At 51.4% G+C, this 21,153-nt stretch overlaps 2 protein-coding genes across 3 annotated transcripts in view; both read right to left on the bottom strand.

Moving 5' to 3' along the window:
- Positions 1-8,433: 8,433 nt before the first annotated feature.
- Positions 8,434-13,185, bottom strand: Slc27a3 (solute carrier family 27 member 3). The gene is made up of 10 exons (XM_051198728.1): positions 12,399-13,185; positions 11,926-12,135; positions 11,580-11,738; positions 10,749-10,873; positions 10,335-10,529; positions 10,160-10,250; positions 9,840-10,038; positions 9,540-9,637; positions 9,306-9,436; positions 8,434-8,729 (listed from the first exon to the last, which is right to left on the bottom strand). Exons 1-10 carry the CDS (start codon positions 13,021-13,023, stop codon positions 8,553-8,555), a joined length of 2,010 nt encoding a protein of 669 aa, XP_051054685.1. The 5' UTR covers positions 13,024-13,185; the 3' UTR covers positions 8,434-8,552.
- A 1,302-nt stretch (positions 13,186-14,487) lies between these two features.
- Positions 14,488-21,153, bottom strand: part of Ints3 (integrator complex subunit 3) — a 41,112-nt gene continuing 34,446 nt past the window's right edge. For both annotated transcript variants that reach the window (XM_051199410.1, XM_051199409.1), the window contains exons 21-30: positions 20,298-20,451; positions 19,227-19,295; positions 18,187-18,262; positions 17,724-17,837; positions 17,383-17,431; positions 16,254-16,421; positions 15,974-16,074; positions 15,709-15,781; positions 15,385-15,541; positions 14,488-15,291 (exon numbers count right to left, since the gene is read on the bottom strand). In XM_051199410.1, coding sequence (XP_051055367.1) covers positions 15,214-15,291; positions 15,385-15,541; positions 15,709-15,781; positions 15,974-16,074; positions 16,254-16,421; positions 17,383-17,431; positions 17,724-17,837; positions 18,187-18,262; positions 19,227-19,295; positions 20,298-20,451 — 1,039 coding nt within the window. In that variant the 3' untranslated portion in view covers positions 14,488-15,213. The remainder of the gene's footprint in view (positions 15,292-15,384; positions 15,542-15,708; positions 15,782-15,973; positions 16,075-16,253; positions 16,422-17,382; positions 17,432-17,723; positions 17,838-18,186; positions 18,263-19,226; positions 19,296-20,297; positions 20,452-21,153) is intronic.

Raw genomic sequence — 21,153 nt, forward strand, 5'->3', positions numbered from 1 at the left:
CAAATCTCTGAGCAAAGCTGATGCCTCAGGTTCTGAGCTAGGGCCTGGGGGTGGGGAAGAGTGACACCATTCATTATTCCATTAGCTCAGCCACAGACCAGCTGCTCACTGTTCATAAGTGTCACTTCCCAAAGCTGTTCTATTTTTACCGGGACAACAGAATGGAGCCATTGGAGTCAGGAGGCTGCCAGCCACCGATTGTTGGGGACCTCCACTGGCCCCATCCTAAAGAGAAGAAAAAAGCCAAGGCCTCCAATCCCAGCCCCACTGGCCACCTAATCCAAGCAAAAAGTGGGGCTGTCTGCTACCAACCGAGCCTGTGACTCAAAGGGAGCCGTGTCTGGGGAGGTGGATCTGCCTATGCAGCTCCGGCCGGCACACTTTGGGCTCAGAGGAGGCCTGGCCATTGTCTTCTTAGTCTCTGTATCCCATTGTCTTCTTAGTCTAGTCTGGTCCTGGCCTGCTGTTTGGCTCCACTCTCTCTTCACCCCCATTTGTCTTCCATTCCCCCTCCCATCTCTCACAGCCTTGCCCAGCTTAGCTTCCTGCCTCTCCCAGATGAGCCATCCTCAGGGTCTGCATCCTAGGCCTTTGTGGAAAGAGGAAGGCATGCGTTTACAGCCTCCCTAACTGTGCCTTCCTCCCTTATCTCTGAACCTCTCTTGAACATTCCTGCCCCTCCCCAGAGGGGCCTACCAAGTCAGAGCAACCAGGAGAGCTAGCCTAAGGGGCGCTGTAATGGCTTCCCTTGTTAACTTGACACAATCTAGAATCCCTTGGGAAGAGTCTCACTGAGGGGTTGTTTAGATTAGGCTGGTTTATGGCATTGTCTATGAGATCATCTTGACTATGCTCACTGATGTGGGAAGACAGCCCACTATGGGCAGGCCATTCCATGGCGGGGGAGTCCTGTGAAGAAGGCTAAGTAATGAACTCTTGACCATGGATGGGCTGTAAAGGGTCTTTTAGGTTCCTAATGCTGGAAATAAGTTTGGGGTTCTAAAGAAAGAGACCACCATTTCAGCTGAAGTGTCTGGAAAAGTAAACATTACTCGTGACCAAGAAAGTGAACTTGGGAATTGTGAACACACCTAGACAGAAAGTTGATTTGGTTTTTGTTCTAATTCAGGTGGTGTCTGTGACTTTTTTCCTATTGGCTGGGGTCGAGTGAACAATCTTACTCAGTTGACTACTCTGGAAAGAACTAGCAATGAAGGAAATGAAGAAGGAAGAGGAAACAGTCACAACTTCAGGCCATCTGATTCCCAGAACAGAGCAGTTTGCTTTTGAATAAGGGTTTTATTGGGTGGGAAAGGCTAAAACATTTGCATAAAGTCTTACAAGGCAGGGAAGATAAAGATTTTAATTCTTTGTCCTTAACATGGATTTTATAGTATTTGGGAGAAAAGACTTGCCAGGGCTGTTACACAGAGAAACTCTATCTCAACCCCCCCAAAGAAAAAGATTTATTTTATGTATAAGTGTTTTTTCTACATGTATGACTTTATGCCAGAAGAGAGCTTGAGCTATTATAGGTGGTTGTGAGCCACCATGTGGTTGCTGGGAAGGTGAAAGTAGCCACGGCTCTTAACCACTGAGCCCTCTCTCCAGCCCTCAGTCTTTCTTACTTTCTCTTTTTTTTTCTTTTTCTTTTAAAGATTTATTTAGCTAGGTGGTGGTGGCACACACCTTTAATTCCAGCACTAGGGAGGCAGAGGCAGGTGGATATCTGTGAGTTCAAGGCCAGCTTGGTCTACAGAGCAAGTTCCAGGACAGCCAGGAGTGTTCACAGAAAAACCCTGTCTCAAAACTAACCAAAAATTAATGATAAAAAATTTTAAAAGTCTGTTTATTATTGTATATATGGTATTCTGCCTATGTGTATGCCTGCTGCCCAGAAGAGGGTACTAGACCTAATTAAAGATGGTTGTGAGCCACGATGTAGTTGCTGGAAATTGAACTCAGAACCTCTGGAAGAGCAGCCAGGGCTCTTAACCTCTGAGCCATCTCTCCAGCCCTGTCAGTCTACTTTCTAATAGCACCCAGGGCCACCAGCCCAGGGGTGGCATTGTCCACAGTAAGCTGGGTCCCCTACAAGAAATGTGAATCCCAGCACTTAGGGGCCAGAGGCAGGTAGAGATCTCTGTGAGTCTGAGGCCAGCCTGGTCTACAGGGCAAGTTCCAGGACAGCCACAGCTACATAGACAGACCATGTCTCAAAAAAAAAAAAATATTTTGCCTGAATTATGTCTGCATGCCTGGTGTGCACAGACACCAGAAGAGAACACTGGCTCCCCTGGAAATATAGTTACAAATGGTCATGAGCCACCACACCATTAGAATTGAACCCAGCTTCTCTGCAAGGGCAGTCAATGCTTTTAACCGCTGAGGGTTATCCCTCCAGCCCGTACTTAACTGGAATTCTTCTATAAACAAGAACTTTGCAGGTTCAGGGAGATGGCTTGGGCGGTAAGGTGCTTGTCACACAAGCCTGAGAACCTGAACTTGACCTCCAGTGCTCATATAAAAGCACTTATAACTCGGAAATAGGAGTCTATCTGGGACTTGTTGGTCAACCAGTCTAGCAGAATGGGTGACCTCCAGGTTCAGTGAGAAACTATGTTTCCAAAAAAAGAAAAGTGGAGAGAGATTGGAGAATATGCTGTGTTGACCTCTAGCATCCACAACATGTACACACACACACACACACACACACACTCACTCACTCACACTGGAGAACTCGGAAAAAACAGTTGGGCAGTGGTTAATCACAATACTTGGGAGGCAGAGGCAGGTGGATCTCTGAGTTTGAGGCCAGCCTGGTCTAAAGAGGGGGTTCCAGAACAGCCACGACTACACAGAGAAACCCTGTCTTGAAAAACAAAAAAGAAAGAAATGGATAAAAGAAGCCAGGGCCTCTTATCAGCTAGGACAACCTGGTGACTCCCAGAGTTTACAGAGAAGGGACAAAGGCTGTGTTCTTTCTTAGCGTCCTTCTCTCTGTACCTCCCACGTCAGTTTCACTCTCAGAGGACACTCAGTGTTAGTGTTTCCAGTGCCTCCACTAATCAAATGGTCAAACTGGCCTTGGCGGGCCGGCAGGAGCTGTGTTCTTTGCTCTCTTTGTTTTCTGGCTCCTGTTTCCCAGACCTGGGAATCAACCCTTCCTCCAAGGAGCTGAGTTCTCAGAGTGACCTGATTGTCTTCATTGTTGGCCTTCTCAGTGATATTTATGGGGACACCCTGCTACCACCACACATACTTGCTCGGCTAAGCAAGAGTTCTTTTCTCCTTTTTTTTTTTTTTTTTTTTTTTTTTTGTAAAGATTTATTTATTTTGGGGCTGGAGAGATGGCTCAGAAGTTAGGAGCATTGGCTGCTTTTCCAGAGGACCAGGGTTCAATTCCCAGCACCTACATGGCGGCTCACAGCTGTCTGTAACTCCAGTTACAGAGGAACTGACATCTTCACACCAAAGCACATAAAATAAAGTTAAATAAATTTATTTTAAAATAAATAATTTATTTATTTGTATGTCTATGGATGTTCTCCCTACCTGTAGGTCTATGCACTATGTTCACGAGATGCCTACAGAGGAAGGCCTCAGGTCTCTAGTACTGGAATTGCAGATGGTTGTGAGCTACCCTGTGGGTGCTAGGAATTGAACTCAGGTCCTTTAGAAAAGCAGTCAGTGCTCTTAAATAAATAGTTTTATTTAAAGATTTGTTAACTTTTTTTTATATGCTACATGTACTCCTGCATGACAAAAGAAAGATCCCATCATAGATGATTGTGGGCTACCATGTGGTTGTTAGGATTGAACTCAGGTCCTCTGGAAGAGCAGCCAGTGCTCTTAACCACTGAGCCATCTCTCTGCCCCATAATTTATTTTTTTAAATCACATTTCGAAATTATGCTTCAAAGGGCACTTCCAGGCTGGAGGAACAGATCAGTGGTTAAGAACATTGGCTGCTCTTCCAGAGGCCAGGCCCAGGTTTGATTCTCAGCATCCACATGGCTTCTTACAACTGCCTGTAATTCCAGTCCCAGGAGATCCCACACTCCACAGGCTCTAAGCATGCATATGGTGCCCCAAAGTACACTCAGGCAAAACACCATACATGTGAAGATAAATAAATAAAATATAAACAACAAATATTAATGGTTAAGGGGAGAGCATTTCCAAAAGGAGGGTGTGGTGGTGCCTTTAGTACCAGCATCAGGAGGCAGAGGCAGGCAGATCTCTGAGTTCAAGTCTAGCCTTGGTCTACAGGTGAGCTCCAGGACAGCCAGAGCTAGAGAAATCCTGTCTCAAATAAATAAATAAATAAATAAATAAATAAATAAATAAATAAATAGAAATGATAATAACAAGTAAATAAATTAAAATATGCTAAGCGGAAAAAATATAGCTTTCCTGTTGTTCCTCTGAAGGGGCAGGCAGACTTTTTTGTCTTTTCTCTTTCTCTTTTTCACTGCTTGTCTGTCTCTCTCTCTTTTCTCCCCCCTCTCCCTTCTCCCATTCCCTTTCCTTTCCTTCAATAAAGCTTCCCATTTTAAAAAAACAAAACATAAAAGACCACATAGTCTCACTTATATAAAGTGTCTAAGCTGGTGTGCTAGCTGATGCCTATTGCACAGCAGCTTGGGTTACACAGTGACTTCCTGAGTGAGGTTATCCTGTCAATAACTTACTAACTAATTAAAACAAACACAAGTATCTGGAATGCACAAATCTACACAGACTAACAGTAGATGTATGACTTTCAGGGCATCATGAAGGTAAAGTAGGTAATGGCTGGTAATGGATAGGCTGTTCTCTTTAAGATGATGAAAATATTCTGGAGTGCACTTTCTTTATTTTGTTTGGAGATGGGATACCGCTGAGTCCTGGACCTTCCCATTACAGCATCTTGGAGTGGCGAGGACAGATGTGCCACAGTGTCCTACTTGAAGGGTAAACTGTAGCACTGTGAGGCATTCACTGTGCTGGGAACAGGGCTCTGTGAACACTTGTGTACATTCCTGGGACCGGAGGTGCCAACTCACTTCCACAAAGACATGTCTGGTCTGCATCTTTCGTCCCTAAAGACCTAGGCACCAAGTGCTTGGGTCCTGCCCCTCCATTCAGCTCTCAGCTTCAGGGCCAGCTAGCAAGATGATTCCTCCAGCCTTCCTGGCACTGTGTGCTCTGAAGGTTGGACCAGGAGGAGTCTCGGGTGACCAAAATCTTCCTGAGAGAAGAGGCCCAGGAGCTAGGAAAATGTCAAGGCCACTTACTTCCAAATGGTGAAGCTTTGCAGGCCCTGAGGTCTAACTCAAAATTACAAAGTCACGGCCATGCCTTTGCTTAGAGACATTGAAAATCAAACTCCTGGAATCTTACACTTCTTTTGATTTTTCTCAAGCACCTAAAAATATAAAGTGTGTGTGTGTGTGTGTGTGTGTGTGTGTGTGTGTGTGTGTGTGTATTCTGTACAAAAGCAGAGGTCACAGGTTTTGGATTCCTGCCTTGAGATGGAATGCCCTTCCTCCTGGCCTTAAGTGTTCCAGTAAAGACTTCACAGACACACCACTGAGAGACTGGGCAAATTGCTCTAGTGCCTAGCTGGATGACCCAAATTTGATCCCTAAGACCTATATGCTAGAAGGAGAAAACAGAATGGACACCAGCAAGTTGTCTTTTTTTTTTTTTTTCTCTGTATTGCTTTGGAGCCTGTCCTGGAACTCACTCTGTAGACGAGGCTGGCCTCAAACCCACAGAGATCCACCTTGCCTCTGCTTCCTGCAAGCTGTCCTTTGATTTCCGTATGTACACTGTGGCTTTGCTTCCGTCACAGTAAATAATTAAAAAGACAAAAAAAAAAAAAAAAAAAAGACCCCGGAGAACACTGATTCTTCCCACTGTGGCTTCTCAGGGCATCGACATCCCTGATAAAAGAGCACCAGCCAGCACATGTGCAGTTATCTCATAGTTCTACTTAACTTTGTTTCAACTGTCCGTGCCCCCCCCCCCCCAGCCAGGAAAACCTAATTCTTTTGAATTAAGTCAGACTGAGGCAGGGAAGTTTAAAGCCAGCCTGAACTACACAGTGAGTTTAAGGCCAACTGAGTGAAACGTAAGAGTCTATATGGAAGGCCTCTCCCACTAAAAAACAATAAGGCTTACTTGCAAGCTCCACCCCTCCCCGCTTTTGCTTTTGTTTTTCCAGACAGGGCTTTTCTGTGTAACTTTGGAGCCTGTCCTGGGACTCACTCTGTAGACCAGGCTGTCTGCCTGCCTCTGGGACTAAAGGTGTGCACTACCACCACCCGGCCCAACTTCACCCTTTTATCACTATTGCAGCCTCTGAGATAGGGCTAAGCAACAGCCAGTTCCAGGACTCCAGGCCACAGTGCTAGAGTCCACCCCTGGGTCAGGCTTCTGTGCTGAGTCCCCTTCCTCCCAGGCTTGAGTAACCGCAGGCATCCTGAGCTCACAGCTAATGTTTACCTCAGAGAGAGTTTGAAGTCAGCATTTAGGCCAGCACTGTGCAGCAGAAATGTGTGAGCCATAACGAGAAAAACAGTGAATAAACTGAATGATTTGGAAAATGGAGAAAACTCAATCAAACCATGTAATTCTAAAGTAGCAATGCTTTAGCAATGCAATATTAAGGTTTTGACTCCATAAACTTAAGGTTGTATTTCATCATGTAAGCAATATATAATGTAAAAGCATTCTATTCATTTTTTTTGAAGAAGGGTCTTATGTAGCCTAAGCTGGACTTGAACTCACTCTGTAGCCAAGGATGGCTGATTTCCAATCTTGCCTCCACCTCCTGCGTGCTCGGATTATAGGCATGTGCTACCACACCAGGCTTTATGGTTTTATGTGGTGCTGAGCATCAAACCTGGGCTTCCTGCAAGCTAGGCAAGCACTCTACTGACTGAACCACACCCCCAGCCTCCTATTGCTTTTGAGATAGGCTTCTGCTGTTTCCCAAGCTGACCTCAAATTCCTGGGCTCAATTCTCCTCCCAAGGGCTGGGAATACAAGTGTACATCACTTTACTTGACTATAATACAATTACCAGTCTTCTTCATGTGGTATGTATTGCACGTGTCTTTACAGTAGATCCCATTTTGAGTAACCATACGGAGACCTCTCTCTCATGTGGTTTGCAGCTACCCCAGCAAACAGTGCAAATCTGTTTGAGTCAGTGATTCCACAAGGGAGGAGGTGTCCACTCAGTTTCTGGGCTGGGAAGCCCTGGGCAGAGGTTGCATGAGCGCTGTCATAGAGGAGAGGGCTACTGTTAGCCAGCTGGCGTGTCTGCCTACCCCTCCACCCAGCTTACCTCACTGTTGTATTCTTTCTGGGGCAGACTGGAAAAGTGAGCAGCCAGCCAAATTCCTAATGAATCAGTCAGTGTGTGGATGCTGCCTTCTTCTCAGTTAGAGTGGGCTCTACTTTCAGGGAGGCTGAACTGGGCTCGCTGGTGAACATGAGGCCGGATGTAGGCGTTGGATCGAGAGGGCTGGCAGTAGGGACCCAAGCTTTAGAGGTGAGGCCTGTTTCTTCCTTTATAAAAATAACTAAGAAACCCTTCTTATTTGAACTTTATGTGTATATGCCTTCATGTACGTATATGTATAGCATCCGTACAAGCCTGGTGCCCACAAGGGCCAGAAGAGGGTGTTGGTTCCCCTGGAACTGGAGTCACATGAAGTTGATTAAGTTGTGAGCTGCCTGATGAAGGTGCAAGAACTTCTCAGCAATAACAGCAAGAGCTCTCAGCGGCTGAGCCCTCCCCAGCCTTTGGAGGGTGTTTCTGACAGCTCATGCTGGGGAGGGAAGTGGAAGGAGAGAGAAAGCACAAAGGCCACAACCACAGCTCAAAACAGAGAGGTGCCCTGGTTCCTGGAAGACAGTGAGTTTCTAGATTCCTCCTTCAGGAGTCAAGCACGGCCCTCTTCCCTCTTTGCTTCCCACTACCCGTTACTGCACACCTGCAGGGTCTCAAACTCTCCCCTTCTTGTGTGACCATGGTTGGCCAGGGACCCTGGAGTCTTGGGGCTGATGGCTCCCTGCCCCCATGGGCTTCTCTAGATCACTGTATTGCCTTCCTCACCCTGCCCACAGTTTTTCCAGCCACATGTAAGCTGCGGGGAAGTGTGAGCAGCCCACCAGGGCTGGGGAGGGGGTGGGGAAGTGTGTTTCTGAGTGCCTCAGATCTGAGCCAATGCTTTGGGATCCTACAGCTCCTGAGACAGAGCAGTGTAAACATCAGAGCATAAACATCAACCACCAGGGATTCTCCAGGACCAACCAGGGTCAGGTGTGGTTATCAGAGAGGCTCATCCACAGCTCAGGGTCTCACAAAAGGTTAGGATAGGAATGTGGAGCTCGGGCTCCATGGGAAAGCAGCCCACAGATACACCAAGAGCCAGATAAGGTCCAGCTCTTTATTATAAAATGATAATGACTCCAAATACAAAAGATACCCCCAAGCCCCTGGTACAGTCACTGGTGGCCTGTGCCCCCACAGCCCCTCCCTTAAGCAGAGAGTCTCAGATTCTAAGATCTCCAGATAGGACAGCATTGTACCGGCCAGGTGTGAGGGGCAGGTAGGCACCTCTATCCTGGTCCAGAATGTAGAGAGGGTCAGATAGTGCACTGGGGTCAAAGCCCTCATCCGCCATCCTCACCTTCTGCTGTTTAAAGGTCTCTGTAGTGGCCAAAGATTCCTGGGGAGAGACAGAGGTTTTCAAAGAGAGTTGGAGGACATTATCTAAAACTAAGATGAGGCGGCGACGGAGAGGAGTGAGCCAGGCCTAAAGAAGGAGGGGGGGGGGGCAAGAAGGGAGGCAGCAGAGCTTGCAAGAGCCATGCAAGCCTGAAGACCTGGATTCCATCACCAGAACCTATGAAAAATGCTGGGAGAAGGTGGAGATGGGATCTCTGGGATTCACTGGCCAATCTATCCCAACTGATCAGCCGGCAAGCCAGAGAGAGACCCTGCCTCAAAGGAGGTGGCTGGTGTTCCTGAGGATGACACCCAAGGTGGGCCTCTGACCTCCATAATCACACATGCACAGTGCACACATGAGCATGCACACGTTAGTACACATACATACACACACACACACACACACACACACACACACACACACACACACACACGATAAAGGGGAAATGAGGAGCAAGGGGAAGTGTCCTTTCTCATCAGGGAGTGTTCTACCTGGGGTTCCTTTGTGAGGTTTAAGAACCACTAACAGTGGCAGACATATGGGCAATGGGCCGGGGCAGGATTGGCAGGTTACCTGGAGTCTGAGGAATCGAGGTCGGGCATAAGGCGGCAAGTTGTCAGAAACATGGGCGTAGAGCTGCACAAGGTCCAGAGCCTGCGGGGGCCGCAGGGCCAAGGCCGCCATGCCAGCCCTGCCTTCGTGCCCTGGTGGGTGTGGGAGACATCTAAGCCCTTCCAGCCCTTGGGCCTGAGCATTACTTTGTGGGGTAATGTACTAGGTGACTCCCCACCTTCCATGCCTAGGCACCTGGCACAGTGACTCCGTAGACGTTCACCTCCTGAAGGAAGTCCAGGGCCTCGAGGACCTGTGCCACCTCAGTTGTGGCTACGTTCTCTCCCTTCCACCTGTTGGGACAGTAGGCAGAAATGAGACGGGTGAGGGCTTGGAATGCTGCCGACGAGATAAAGAGGTTAGGAAAAAATGTTGCTGGTGAAGCCTGAGGGCGAGAGATGGGGTTGGACATGGGGTGGGAGAGTGTAGAGCTGGGCTTCTGAGGTTTGACTCACTGGCTTTGGAAGTCTGGGAAGATCGGAAAGTTACAGATACCTGAAGGTGTCTCCGGTACGATCATGGAAGCGGAGAAAGCCTCGCTTATCACAGACCAGGAGGTCCCCAGTATTGAAGAAAACATCCCCAGGCTGGAAGACATCCTTCAGCAGCTTCCCCTGGGCCAGTTCTGGAGCCCCAGCATAGCCCAGAAAAGGGGACTGCTGGCTCACTGGGGCCACCAGTAGCCCTGGCTCATCTGGAAGAGTTCTGGGGTTAGGAGTGGGTTACCCAATGTGGCCTGAACCTCTAGGCCTCACCCCACCTCAGCTGCCAGGTCCAACCTTGTCTGCCAGCTTCACCCCAAACCAAATACAAACCTGGAGATGTGGCCACACAATGCCCCTGGGCATTCCGAATAGGCTCCCCTGTCATGACATCATATCGAATCAAGGAGAAGGGGAAGACGTGCTGGGGAAGGGGAGAGCCGCACTTGGGTCACCAGCTTCCAGAGCCCCTCTCTCACTACCCTCTCATGTCCTTCCCACGGCTCACCTTGTAAAGCCAGGAAGCGCGCCCCACAGCACCCTGCTGCCCTGTGTAGTTGAAAGTAGCCACGTTGCCCTCCGTCATTCCATATGTCTCCAGTATCTGCAAAGGTCCAAAGCGCCGCACAAAACGCTCCCAGGTGTCCGGGCGCAGCCCACTGCCCACTGCAAGCCGGACCTTGTGGCCACGTTCTGCCTGGCCCTGAGATGAGGGAGAGAAACGGGGGCTACATCATCAAGCTTCCAGATCCCCACAGTGGAGTTCCGTGCCTCATTCTCCAGAACCTCCTCCCACTGTGCTGTCCTGGGTATAGTAGGCCTGCCTGTCCCGCTGTGGGCTGCTGGCACGGCCGTAGGCCTTCTCCTGGCTCCCTCTCTCCAGCTTCTGGAGGACAGTCTTGGTGTCTCTGTGGCTACTCACCGGGGGCTGGTTGACCAGGTACCGGCACAGCTCCCCAATGTACTGGAACACTGTCACTCCGTGCTGCTGGCAATCTTCCCAGAACTGGCTGGCTGAGAACTTGGGCTTTAGCACCACTGTGGCTCCTGCCAGAAAAGGGAAGAGTCAAGAGGTGATCTTAGCCACCTCTGCTGCCCGAGGAGGACCTGCTGGAGTCCAGCCTTTAGCAGGTTGTGGTGGCTGAATCCTTCCCCCCTTTTGTTTGCTGAGGCTAATATTCCTTTCTGGATCTTCCCTGAAGTCTACAGTCTGTGAACTGTGCAACCTCCACAGTTGCCCAGCCCGTGGTCCTCAGTGGGTAAAGTTTCTCACTATACCAGGAGTATCTCTTTCTTTCTTTCTTTCTTCCTTCCTTCCTTCCTTCCTTCCTTCCTTTTTCTCCCTCTCTCCCTCCCCCCTCCCTTCTTTCCTTTCTGTTCCCAGACAGGATAGCTTTGGTGGTAGGTTGCCCTGGCACTTGCTTTGTACACCAGGCCTCGAACTCACAGAGATCCGCCTGCCTCTGCCTCCCGATGCTGGGATTAAAGGACTCAGGACACCTCCCCAGCAAGGCAGGCATAGAAGGTACTTCAGCACTCACTGAAGCAGTGGTTCTCAACTAGTGGGTTGCAACCTCCTGGGTCACAATCAGATTTTTATATTATGATTCATAAAGGTAGCAAAATTACAGTTACAAAGTAGCAATGGAATAGCTATGGCTGGGGTCACCACAGCACGAGGAACTGTATTAAAGGGTCAGGGCATTAGGAAGGTTGGAACCCTGTGCTGGAGGAATATGTGAAGGAGACTAACCAATGCCCAAGCAGCCCACAATGCCCAGCAGGGAGCCAGACATGTGGTACAGTGGGAGGGCCAGGTAGATCACATCCTCCTGGTGGACTCCACACAGCTGGTAGAACCCCTGGCATTGCAGAACCTTCAGATGACTGATGCGAGCAGCCTTGGGCAGGCCTGAAGGGAGGCAAGAGGGGCACAGTCAGGTGAAGGGACCGAGCTCCCTGTCCTGGAAAAGTGGATAGTTTGGGGAGTGGAAGGAGGGAAGCTGTGCCTGGGATGGTGTCCAGGGTGACCTGAAAGTCTCCCCAGACCTTGCTAGCCTCTGCCTCAGCATCTCAGAAGTATTTTGTCCAGTCCTCACCAGTGGTGCCAGAGGTGAAGATGTACAGGCAGGTGTCCATTATATTCTTGGGGGCAGAGAGGTACCCAGGCACTGGCTCATCCACTTGGGCTGCTGCCTCAGACAGAAAACTGCTGATTCCACCAAGATGAGTTTCAGGGCCCGTCGCCCACAGGCGGAGACCCATGGCTCTTATAGCCGGCAGGTCAGGCTCCAGGGACTCCAGGAACTCTGCAGGGATGGGCAAATTGAATTTCATGGCTCTCCAGCTATTCTAAAGACTTCATCACCCATTAGTTTGCTCTCTGTCCCTGTGCAATGCTCTAGGGTGAGGGTGGCACTATGGGTATCACACCTGGGACATGTAATCCGACGGGCCTGGGAATCCTTTGGGTTCAGAACCATCCCTTTCCAAACCCAGGTCTCTTATTCTCACTTACTTCTGCAACTCTCTCCCAGGACTAGACACGCCCCCTTTGGCGCAGCAGTCTTACCTGGCGCCAGCACGAGCGCGCTTGCTTGGCAGCTGCGGAGGCAGTGTAGCAGGGGTCCTCGGCGTAGGGCGGTGGGCACGAAGGCTGTGCGCAGGCCGGCTTTGGCCAGTCCGAACCAAAGCCAAAGGAATTCCGGGCCCGCGGGGAGGAGCAGTGCCACAGTCGCCCCTGGTACCAGACGGGGAGCGGTCGTGCCTCCTCCAGGCGCCGAGTCTCCGGCCGCAGGGGCCGCCGCGCCTGCGCCTTCCTCGATGCTCCCGGTGCCCAAACCGCCTCGGCCCCCGGCCCAGCCACATGCGAGCAAGAAGGCGCGGGCAGCCCGGTTGCTCTCGCGCTCTGCTTCTGCGTAGCTGAAGCGCCGTTCTCCGTGAATGACGAAGGTGTGTGTGGGACGTTCCCGAGCCAGATGTGCGAGGCGCCAGGCCAGGCTGCAGCCTCCCTCAGGACTCTCCGGGTCTGCGGCCGCTGCGGCCAGCGCGCGATCTCGAAGGGCCCTTTTGCAGCGGATGGCGCGCACTGTGAAGGCCAGGTCCGCCAGCAGCCAGCGCAGCTGAGGCCAGAGGTCCAACTTCAGCAGCAGAGGCAGCAGCAAGAGTAGCGGCGGCAGCAGCAAGAGGACCGCCATGGTGCCCTCTTCCTCTGGTCCACCCCGGCGGCTCGCATACACTCCGGGTGGTCCCTCCTGAAACACTGATCTCGGTCGGGCTCCTGGGAGTGTGGCGCGCGTGCGCTGGCACCCGCCCTTCCCACCCAGCTTCGGTGGTGTGGCGCGGGAGCCAGGAGTGCGAGTGGGGACCAGCCCGGCCCTCCCCACGCCCCAGGCCCCGCCCTAGGCGCACTCCCACTGGAATTTGACTGCTGGTGGCCAGTAGCCTGTCAGGCCTAAAGAGCCTTGCATTTCAGGCAGTCTAAGTAACTGGATGGCTAAAGGAGTCCAGGAGCCAGAGCGTGTCTGTCATTCTTTCCTTTGGTGGTTATCACCCGTGATGGGATGGTACCATTGCTCTTCCCAAGGAGACTGAGGAATTTGGCCCCTAGCCTGTTTGGTTCTGCAAGTCCCGGCAGGACAGCCAAATCCATGTACTGCTTCCAGCTACCAGCAGCAGTAGCAACCCCAGGGAATGGGTGGGGGCCCGAGAGTTAAGTGGGGGAAAGGTGGAGGCAAGACTGCCAGACTTTTGGAGGGAGGCCCTTCATTTTAGGCAAGGATACAATAATTGGGACCAGCCAGCAAATGCTTCCCATTCTGGTTTTAATCAGTGCAGTGGGAACTGGGGACGGGAAGAGGAAGAAAAAGGCCTCTGGTGGTTTAGATTTTTCAAAAGGAGTAGTGAGTTTAGAGGAGCTTGGACTCTCTGAAGAGTCAAATGTCTTGGCTGAATCCAAGGAAGTATATGCACTCATGTCCACATCTCTCCTCAGCAAGGCATTGACTGTCAATGAACAGGGGTTCTCTGCTGCTACATGGTGAGAACAAGCAGCCAGACTGGTATTACAACTTTCATCCTCTGTCCTTTGAAGGCATGCACTTAATAAAGCAGAGGACAAATACTAGCTTTTGGATGGTATGGAGTTAAGTGCATGCAGTATGTCCATGTTTACGTGTGAGTGCACGCGTGTATCATGGGAGTGGAGGCCCAAGGTGGATGTCAGGATCCTCCTAGATCACTCTCCACCTCACTCAATGAGGTGGGCCTCTCAACCAAACCCTGACTCACCAATATTAGTGCAGTTTGCTTTAGCCACCTTACTGCCTTCTGAGCTCTGGGACCACAGGCAGGTGGGTCACAGCCACCTAGCATTTACATGGGTTCTGGTCCTCACGCTTGTATGGCAAGTGCTGGATCTCCCCAGCATCTCCCCAGAACCCTCTGAATGATGAAGTTTCTGAGAAGCAATGGGCAAGACCCGCCTGCAGGGAGATGGTGCCAGCATCGGCTTCTAAGTGGAAAGGTCAGAACCCTGACTCACACTCTTAGTGGGGAAGGGTAGCCAAGTCCATCCTGTGCCCATTGTTGTCGGGGAGGGGGCACAAATGGACGCATCAAATTAAACACAGCCACCTATGTACACAGGATGAACACAGATATCAACTCAGGCACAAAAGATGCTCTGGCTTCTTTCATTATCACTTAAAAACAATTTTAAAACTCGATTATCTTTGCCAAAAGAAAAAGCAAAAACAGAACCACAGAAATCAGGCCATTTGACAGTTCTGAGGAACTTGCCTCTGGGACTCCCCTGGGCTCTGGCTCAGCTTGAAGTGCCAATGTTGGGCCAACACAAGCGTCCCAGGTGCAGCAAGGAGCTCTCACGCCGTCATCAGGTTCTGTTCTGAGAGCTGTGGCATCGGCCCAGACGGGCACTGCCCACACCAGGCCAGGTGCCCATTTCACACTGGTGAACAGACCACCGTCCACAGACTTCAAACGTCTGTTCGGAACAAATGCAGACTGATGGGAGCAGGAAAGAGGCCCATTCACACAGTATCTGCTGTCACCCTGGCTTCTCTGTCCAGCAGCCTTTTTATCACTCCCTTCTCTGGTTCTCTGGAGACTCGGGGAGGAGCCAAGGGCTAAGGACTTCCACCATGATCTGGTTCTGCTCAGCCTCTGGCTGCTGTGAGAACCTGCCAGTGAGAGAGCAGTGGAGAGGGGCAAAAAGAGCTGGAGGCCCTGGGGTGAGGAGGGGTGGGGCTGCATGGAAGGTTTTCAGGCTGGGCCACAGGAAGCAGCTCCATCCTACCCCAAGAGAGGGGGCTAGGAAGGGTCTACCCTTGCATCTCTCAGGCTGGGGCAGCTGGGAATGCCAGGCCTCAGTCACTGTCAGAACCCACAGCAGAGGAGCCTTTTCGTTTTCGTTTGGTGGGCTTAGGCTTCGTATCTTCCTCCTCCTGGAAGAAAAGAGAGGTGCAGAAGGCAATCACTAGCCACACCCACCCGTGCCCATCACTTCCCTCCTCCTGCGCACTGGCTGTGGGTCTCACCGAGGCACTGCTGGAGCCCGACTCTTCTTCAGCATTGGGGGGCTGGGCAGTATTCTTTCGACTCCGAGGGCTGGACAGGGCTGCCTTCCTCCGGCTCTTGGGTGGCTTAGTGGAGGAGTCCTCGTATTCCTCCGCCAGGGAGAAGAGATCGCTGAACCTAAGAGGGACAGGTTCCTGAGAACCCTGTTCAGGCCCCTCCCACTGTGTTCTCAGTACCCAACCTCTGTTTATCAACCCCAGGGTCTTGCTGGCCATTAAATTTATGTCCCCAGCAGACATCTTGTCCCTCTTCTCCCAACATTTCCCAAGTAGAAGGAGGCTCACTTCATCTTGTGGGCTTCATCACAGCTTGCCTGGACATGCTGAAGCGCCTGGAGGATTGGTGTTTGGCTAAAAACTGCAGAGGGAGAGGAGGGAAGCACAGTCAGTGTCAGGAACCCTAGTACACAGCACCAAAGCTGCTGTTTCTGTGGGTTTCAGCAGTGATCTTGGTAGCTCATCCCTGGGCCATGACTACAGGAGATCTGAGCCAGGGTAGCACCTCCCCCAATGGCCCAAGAAGAAGGGAGCAGGAAGGGAGGCAGCATACAGTTCTGCTTGGTGTTGGCCAGGTTGAGTCTTAGGTTGTCCAGGTGCTCCAGGATCTGTTCCAGGGTCAGCTGGGCCAGCTTGCTGCTAGAGCTCCTGAGGCTGTGTGGATAGGCAGAGTCAAATACTCTCCACTTCACCAGGGTCCCTCTTTAGGTCAGAGTCAGTCCTAAAGGACACTGGGCTGGGGAGAGCTACGGGGTTGTGCATTTGTGGGATCCAGGGATGTCGCCCACAAACCAGCCTGCTGCGGCACCCAGGAGGCAGGGACTGTGGCCCACCTCTGCCTCTTGCGGGGAAGGCTGTTGTTCTTGATGAGCAGGGCCTTGATGTGCTCTGCCAGCAGCTCATCGTGCTTCATGCACCAGTGCCTCAGGATGCTGGTGGTGAACTGGTCGTCAGGGTGGCAGGGCCTGCTCAGCACCATCTTCACCATCTCCTCGCTGGGCCTGGGAGGGAAAGCATGCTGGGCGCCACGCACACACAGCTGTCTGGCCCCAGGAACTGCTGCATCTCTGCTGCCTCCTTGCCCCTGTGGCTTCCTACTCTCACATCCCTCTCCCCCTTCTCTTTGGTCCAAGGAATTCCTGGTTTCATTCTCTGCAGAAGCCAGATGAGAAGTGAGAGTCTTCCACTTTTGTGGTGTAGGAGGCATGTGTATGTATGTCGACAATGAGGCCCTGACTTCTCCCCAGTCAGGAGAAGCTCCAGGGAGCAAAGGGACAAAGCATCTTAACAGATGCCCCTTGGTCCCACAGTGATGTAGCCTCAGGTCAGCTTAGCATCCCACCTGAGGGAGGGGCGGGAAGGAGGGTGGGAAGGTACATTTCCCACAGGGCCCTCCCTAACTTTCTACTTTCTCTAGGGTTTCAGGCCAGACAAGATTAAGAAGGCAAGAAGGCTACAACCTTCAGCACTTGGGAGGCAGAGGCAAAAAGCTCAATAGCTAAGTGATCTCTGGCTACAAAACTTTATGTTGAGGCTGGCATGGGCTATGAGAGACCTGGTCTCAAAAACAAACCACAACCAAAACAGACAAAAGAAAAAAGGAAAGGCACACGACTGTTGCCCCACCTGTCCAAGGATGCTGCCAATGATGCAGCTACGATGGGGAGCCCTATTGCCCTCTCTGCCACTACTCTTCCATCAGGCAGTGCAATGGGGTTCTCTGTCAGGATGATAAAGGCAGGTGTGGTCCCTTGCCCCGGCCCTTCCCTTTTGATGAGCCTGTGGCAGTCTGAGGAGTGTAGGAGGGAGGGCAGCCCGGGGAGCTGTTTACTTGTGAGTCATGCAGGGGAGGGCAGGGACAGGCACATGGCCAGGGTAGGCAAACATGGCCAAAGTAGCAAAGCTTGTGCCTCAGTATCTCTCAGAATGTTGGGACCCAGAGCCACCCAGTTTGGAACTCACTTCTCTCTTCGGAGCTGAAGCAGAAGACAGGACAAGGCCTCTGGGTGCTCTGTGGGAGAGGAGAGAGGTTGTTCAGGAGTCAATGTGAGTACATGAGTACCTCTCCTATCCCGCAGCCAACAACTACCCCAACAGAAGGAGCAGCCTTGTTCCAAGAAGCAGGAAGAGCCAGTGTCTCACTAGGTCTGGAGCTGCTGAGGCCTAGTGCTCTGCTCAGAGAAGGCCTGCGGGGCTATCTCCAGAGCACAAGTGCATCTCGGTAGTGCGGAGTGGGACTCTGGGTTACCTCAGAAGCTGGAGGCCTCGCCTTCTTCCAGCCCAGAGCCCACGGTCCTACTCACCCTTGTATTTGAGGTGCTGCAGGATCGGGATAATGGTCTCCAAGGGGATGTTATGGGCCAGAAAGAGCTGCCAGGCACAGTACTGCTCAAAGGTTTCCCAGTCCAGGCTCTGAACTGGAAGAAATAGAAGAAGCCATCTGTCTGTCTGTCACCTTTCACACACACATATATGGTTGATCCATTGACTAGTAGCACCCCAAACAGATGGAGCTAAAATCTGGATCTTTTCTCTTCCCTGGCAACACCGACTACTACTGTCTTTGGAGGACTGCTGCATTCCCAGCAACCTGTGGGCCGGAGGTGAGGGTAAGAAGCCTTTCAAGCTACACAGCAAGACACAGATCAGGTGGCATGGTGCTCTAGCTCTCAGTTTTCTATGCCCAGAACCACTTTGCTGCCACTGTTAAACACACAGCTGATGTCCTTTGCCTCTCCCAGGTAGCTGGAAGAGCTGGTTACTTACTGAGTATGTTGAGGACTGAGTCCTTCCGAAACATGACCAGATTCCCCATCATCACGTGGCATACCAGCTCCTGGAGCTATGGGAAAGGAACATCAGACCCATTAGCTCTACAAGAGGCTAAAGACCAGGAAGGTAAGGCATGACATGAGATTCGGAAGGGTAAAGGGGCTGGGTACAACAGCAACGGCATCAGGCTTGCAGGGGAACAACAGGCCTGTTGTGGAAAAAGTACCCACACCCTGATGTCAAAGGAGAGGAACCACCTCTGTCTGGCCTGAGCTGGGCCTGAGTGAGAAGACCCTGGGAGGCTGGGCTCTGACCTAGTGTGGGCGGGGAAAGGCATAGGAAGACTCAATGCTAAATCCCTTTATGAGTGGGAACTGAGTGGACAAGGGTAGAAATGAGACCCGCCCCATTCAGACATGGACCCTTGCAAAACTGCAATCTCAGCCAGGTGTGGTGGCGCTCGCCTTTAATCCCAGCACTCGGAGGCAGAGGTAGGTGGAGCTCCCTGAGTTCGAGCCCAGTCTGGTCTACAAAGTGAGTTCCAGGACTACCAGGGCTACACAGAGAAACCCTGTCTCAAACAAAAAAACACACACAGGGAGGGGGCAGGGGGCAGCAGCAGCGCAGGGAAGGTACAATCTCTGGGAGTCCTGTGCATGGAGAGGGCCAAGGAGAAATGGCCCAAACATTTTTATTCTAAGCTGAAAAGAAGACCAGGCAGGAGCCATATACACGCACGCATGCGCGGAGAAGCAGGCACGCAAACACACACCTGCCCACCGTCAGCTTTCCCTGTGCAAACAGAGCTTCCAGGGAACACAGAGAAACATCAGAGAGGATGGGCTTGACTCCAGCCTCTCTTAGGCTTTGCTTTCCTTCCTAGTCCTAACGGCATTAAGGACACCCACATGCAGTGGGAGGTAGAGTGCCTGAGGGGTGTGGGCTCTCGTGTACAGGCCTAGAGAGAACACAGAACCTGATTCCCCAGGCCTGCCCTCTAGGCCTCGTTGGAGACGCCAGTGCTCAATGTTCACCTGTGCAGAGTCGATAACAGCCACGATCATGTTCAGCAGCTCCCCACTCCTCAGGGTCTCATCTGGAAACTAGACAGAAAAAGCAAGGTAATTGGGGAGGGATGTGGGCTGGACCCTCAGCTTTCATCCAGCCTGCCCCACCCCTTGTAAACCAGGCTTCTGGTCCTGCACAGAAACAAAGAGCTACAAATCTGGGACGCTTGAGCCTCGTGAGCCCCAGGCTTCTGTGTATGCCCGCCATGAGCACACGGTGTGTGAAAGAAGGAATGGGGACTGGGAGATGAAGGCAGTTCTGGGGGGGGGGGGGAGTGTGATCACACCAACCTCTGCATGCCTGGTGTACAGAACCCAATCTGAGCAGCCTCAGCCACAGAAAAGGTTAGAGAGAGCCTGTGTCTAGGGACGGGTGCGGCACTCATGTAGAGAAGGAGAAGAGGGAAGGGACCGCCTATACCCCCCCCCCTCCGGGTCTGGCTGTGATCAGTTCCTCCTGCCAGGCCCACAACCTAAGCCCTCATTTCCCTCTTCCTGGGAACTTTTGCCAAGAAAAGGAAGAGCTGATCTCTCCTTCTCATCCCAGCTCTGAGAGAAGACTTCAAGTCAACAGGGAAATGAAAGTGAGTCTCTACTACAGAAGCACTGGCCTTTTAGTCATCAAAAAGGAGACAGAACAGGGATCTGTGTGGTTCAGGAGACCTGTCCTGGCCCAGAAGATAAAGCTAAACCTAAGAATCCAAATAAACAGGGAAAGGCTGCAACTCACATTACAGTTGAACCAAAGAATACAAATTTTGGGAGCTCGAGAAAATCTTCAACTTAGAACACAGGTAGAAGACGACAGCTATGTACAGGAAACAGTGACCTTGGGAGGCTGAGGCAGGGGGATTGCCCATTAGTCTAGTCAGCCTGGGCTTCACCGTGAATTTCAAGCTAGCCAAGGCTACAGCATGAGACTGTCTCAAAACAACACCAAGTAAGTGTGTACTGAGGTACGGCCAGCTCCTGTGACCCCTGCACCCTGCTAAGCTGCCACTTCACACCCTACATGGGCCCTGTGGAGGAGGCACTGACCTCTGTGTAGATGGATGGTGTGAGGTGGCAGAGCAGGCGTACATCATCCTCTTGGCAAGCCTTCATGTCCATCATTAGGCAGGTGTGCAGATCACCCAGCTGGGTAGCCTGGGCAAATGACTCGTACAGGTTCATCTTCCCTGCGGCAGCTTTGCTGTAAAACCAGTTGGATCTAAGTCAGGGGTGCAACCCTGCACGGGGGCTTCACACATCCCCAGGGAGGCGCCCATTTCTGCCCCACAAGCTCTATGCTTACGGAACCCACATGGCTCCTCGCCTTCCAGGAGCCCAGCAACTTCAGGGTCAGGAGACACTTTTCTTCGCCCAGTGCTAGCTTTTGTTTGTTTTGTTTTCTTACTTGTTTGAGACAGGGTCCCATTATATAGCCCTGACTGACCTTGAACTTACTGAGATCTACTTGCTACTATGTCCAGCATCCCCAATGCTCTAACCACTAGTAGTGACTGCACTGCCTCTGAGAGTAGAGGGAAGAAAAGTTCCTGTCAAGCTGGAGAAGAAGCAACTAACACCATGGAAAAAGGCTTAAATGTGAGAATTAAAACCATGTGACCCTTAGACAAGAAAATTCATGAAGCTGGGCCTGGAAGCATATGCTTATAATCCCAGCACTAGGAGGATGAGGCAGGAGGGAGGTTCACTTTTGACACCCTGGGTGGAGGTTCTGAGAACCTGTCTCAAAATGAAATCAAATAAACAATAAAAACTCCAGGTAGGCCAGTCAGTACTTGGGAGGTGGGGGAAAGGAGGATCAGGAGTTCAAGGCTACTCTTGGCAAAGCAAGTTTGAGACCAGCTACAACATGTGAGACCATTTTTAAAAACAATAAACTAGCCGG

The sequence above is a fragment of the Phodopus roborovskii genome, unplaced genomic scaffold, assembly GCF_943737965.1.
Source record: "Phodopus roborovskii unplaced genomic scaffold, PHOROB, whole genome shotgun sequence".
In the NCBI taxonomy this organism is placed as follows: Eukaryota; Metazoa; Chordata; class Mammalia; order Rodentia; family Cricetidae; genus Phodopus; species Phodopus roborovskii.

Coding starts and splice junctions, on each gene's coding strand:
- Slc27a3 (XM_051198728.1), bottom strand. CDS start 13,023: ATGGCGGTCCTCTTGCTGCTGCCGCCGCTACTCTTGCTGCTGCCTCTG. Junction 9,437..9,539: donor CTACGGAGTCACTGTGCCAG/GTGCCTAGGCAT, acceptor CACACCCACCAG/GGCACGAAGGCAGGGCTGGC. Junction 8,730..9,305: donor CTCGATTCCTCAGACTCCAG/GTAACCTGCCAA, acceptor GTCTCTCCCCAG/GAATCTTTGGCCACTACAGA.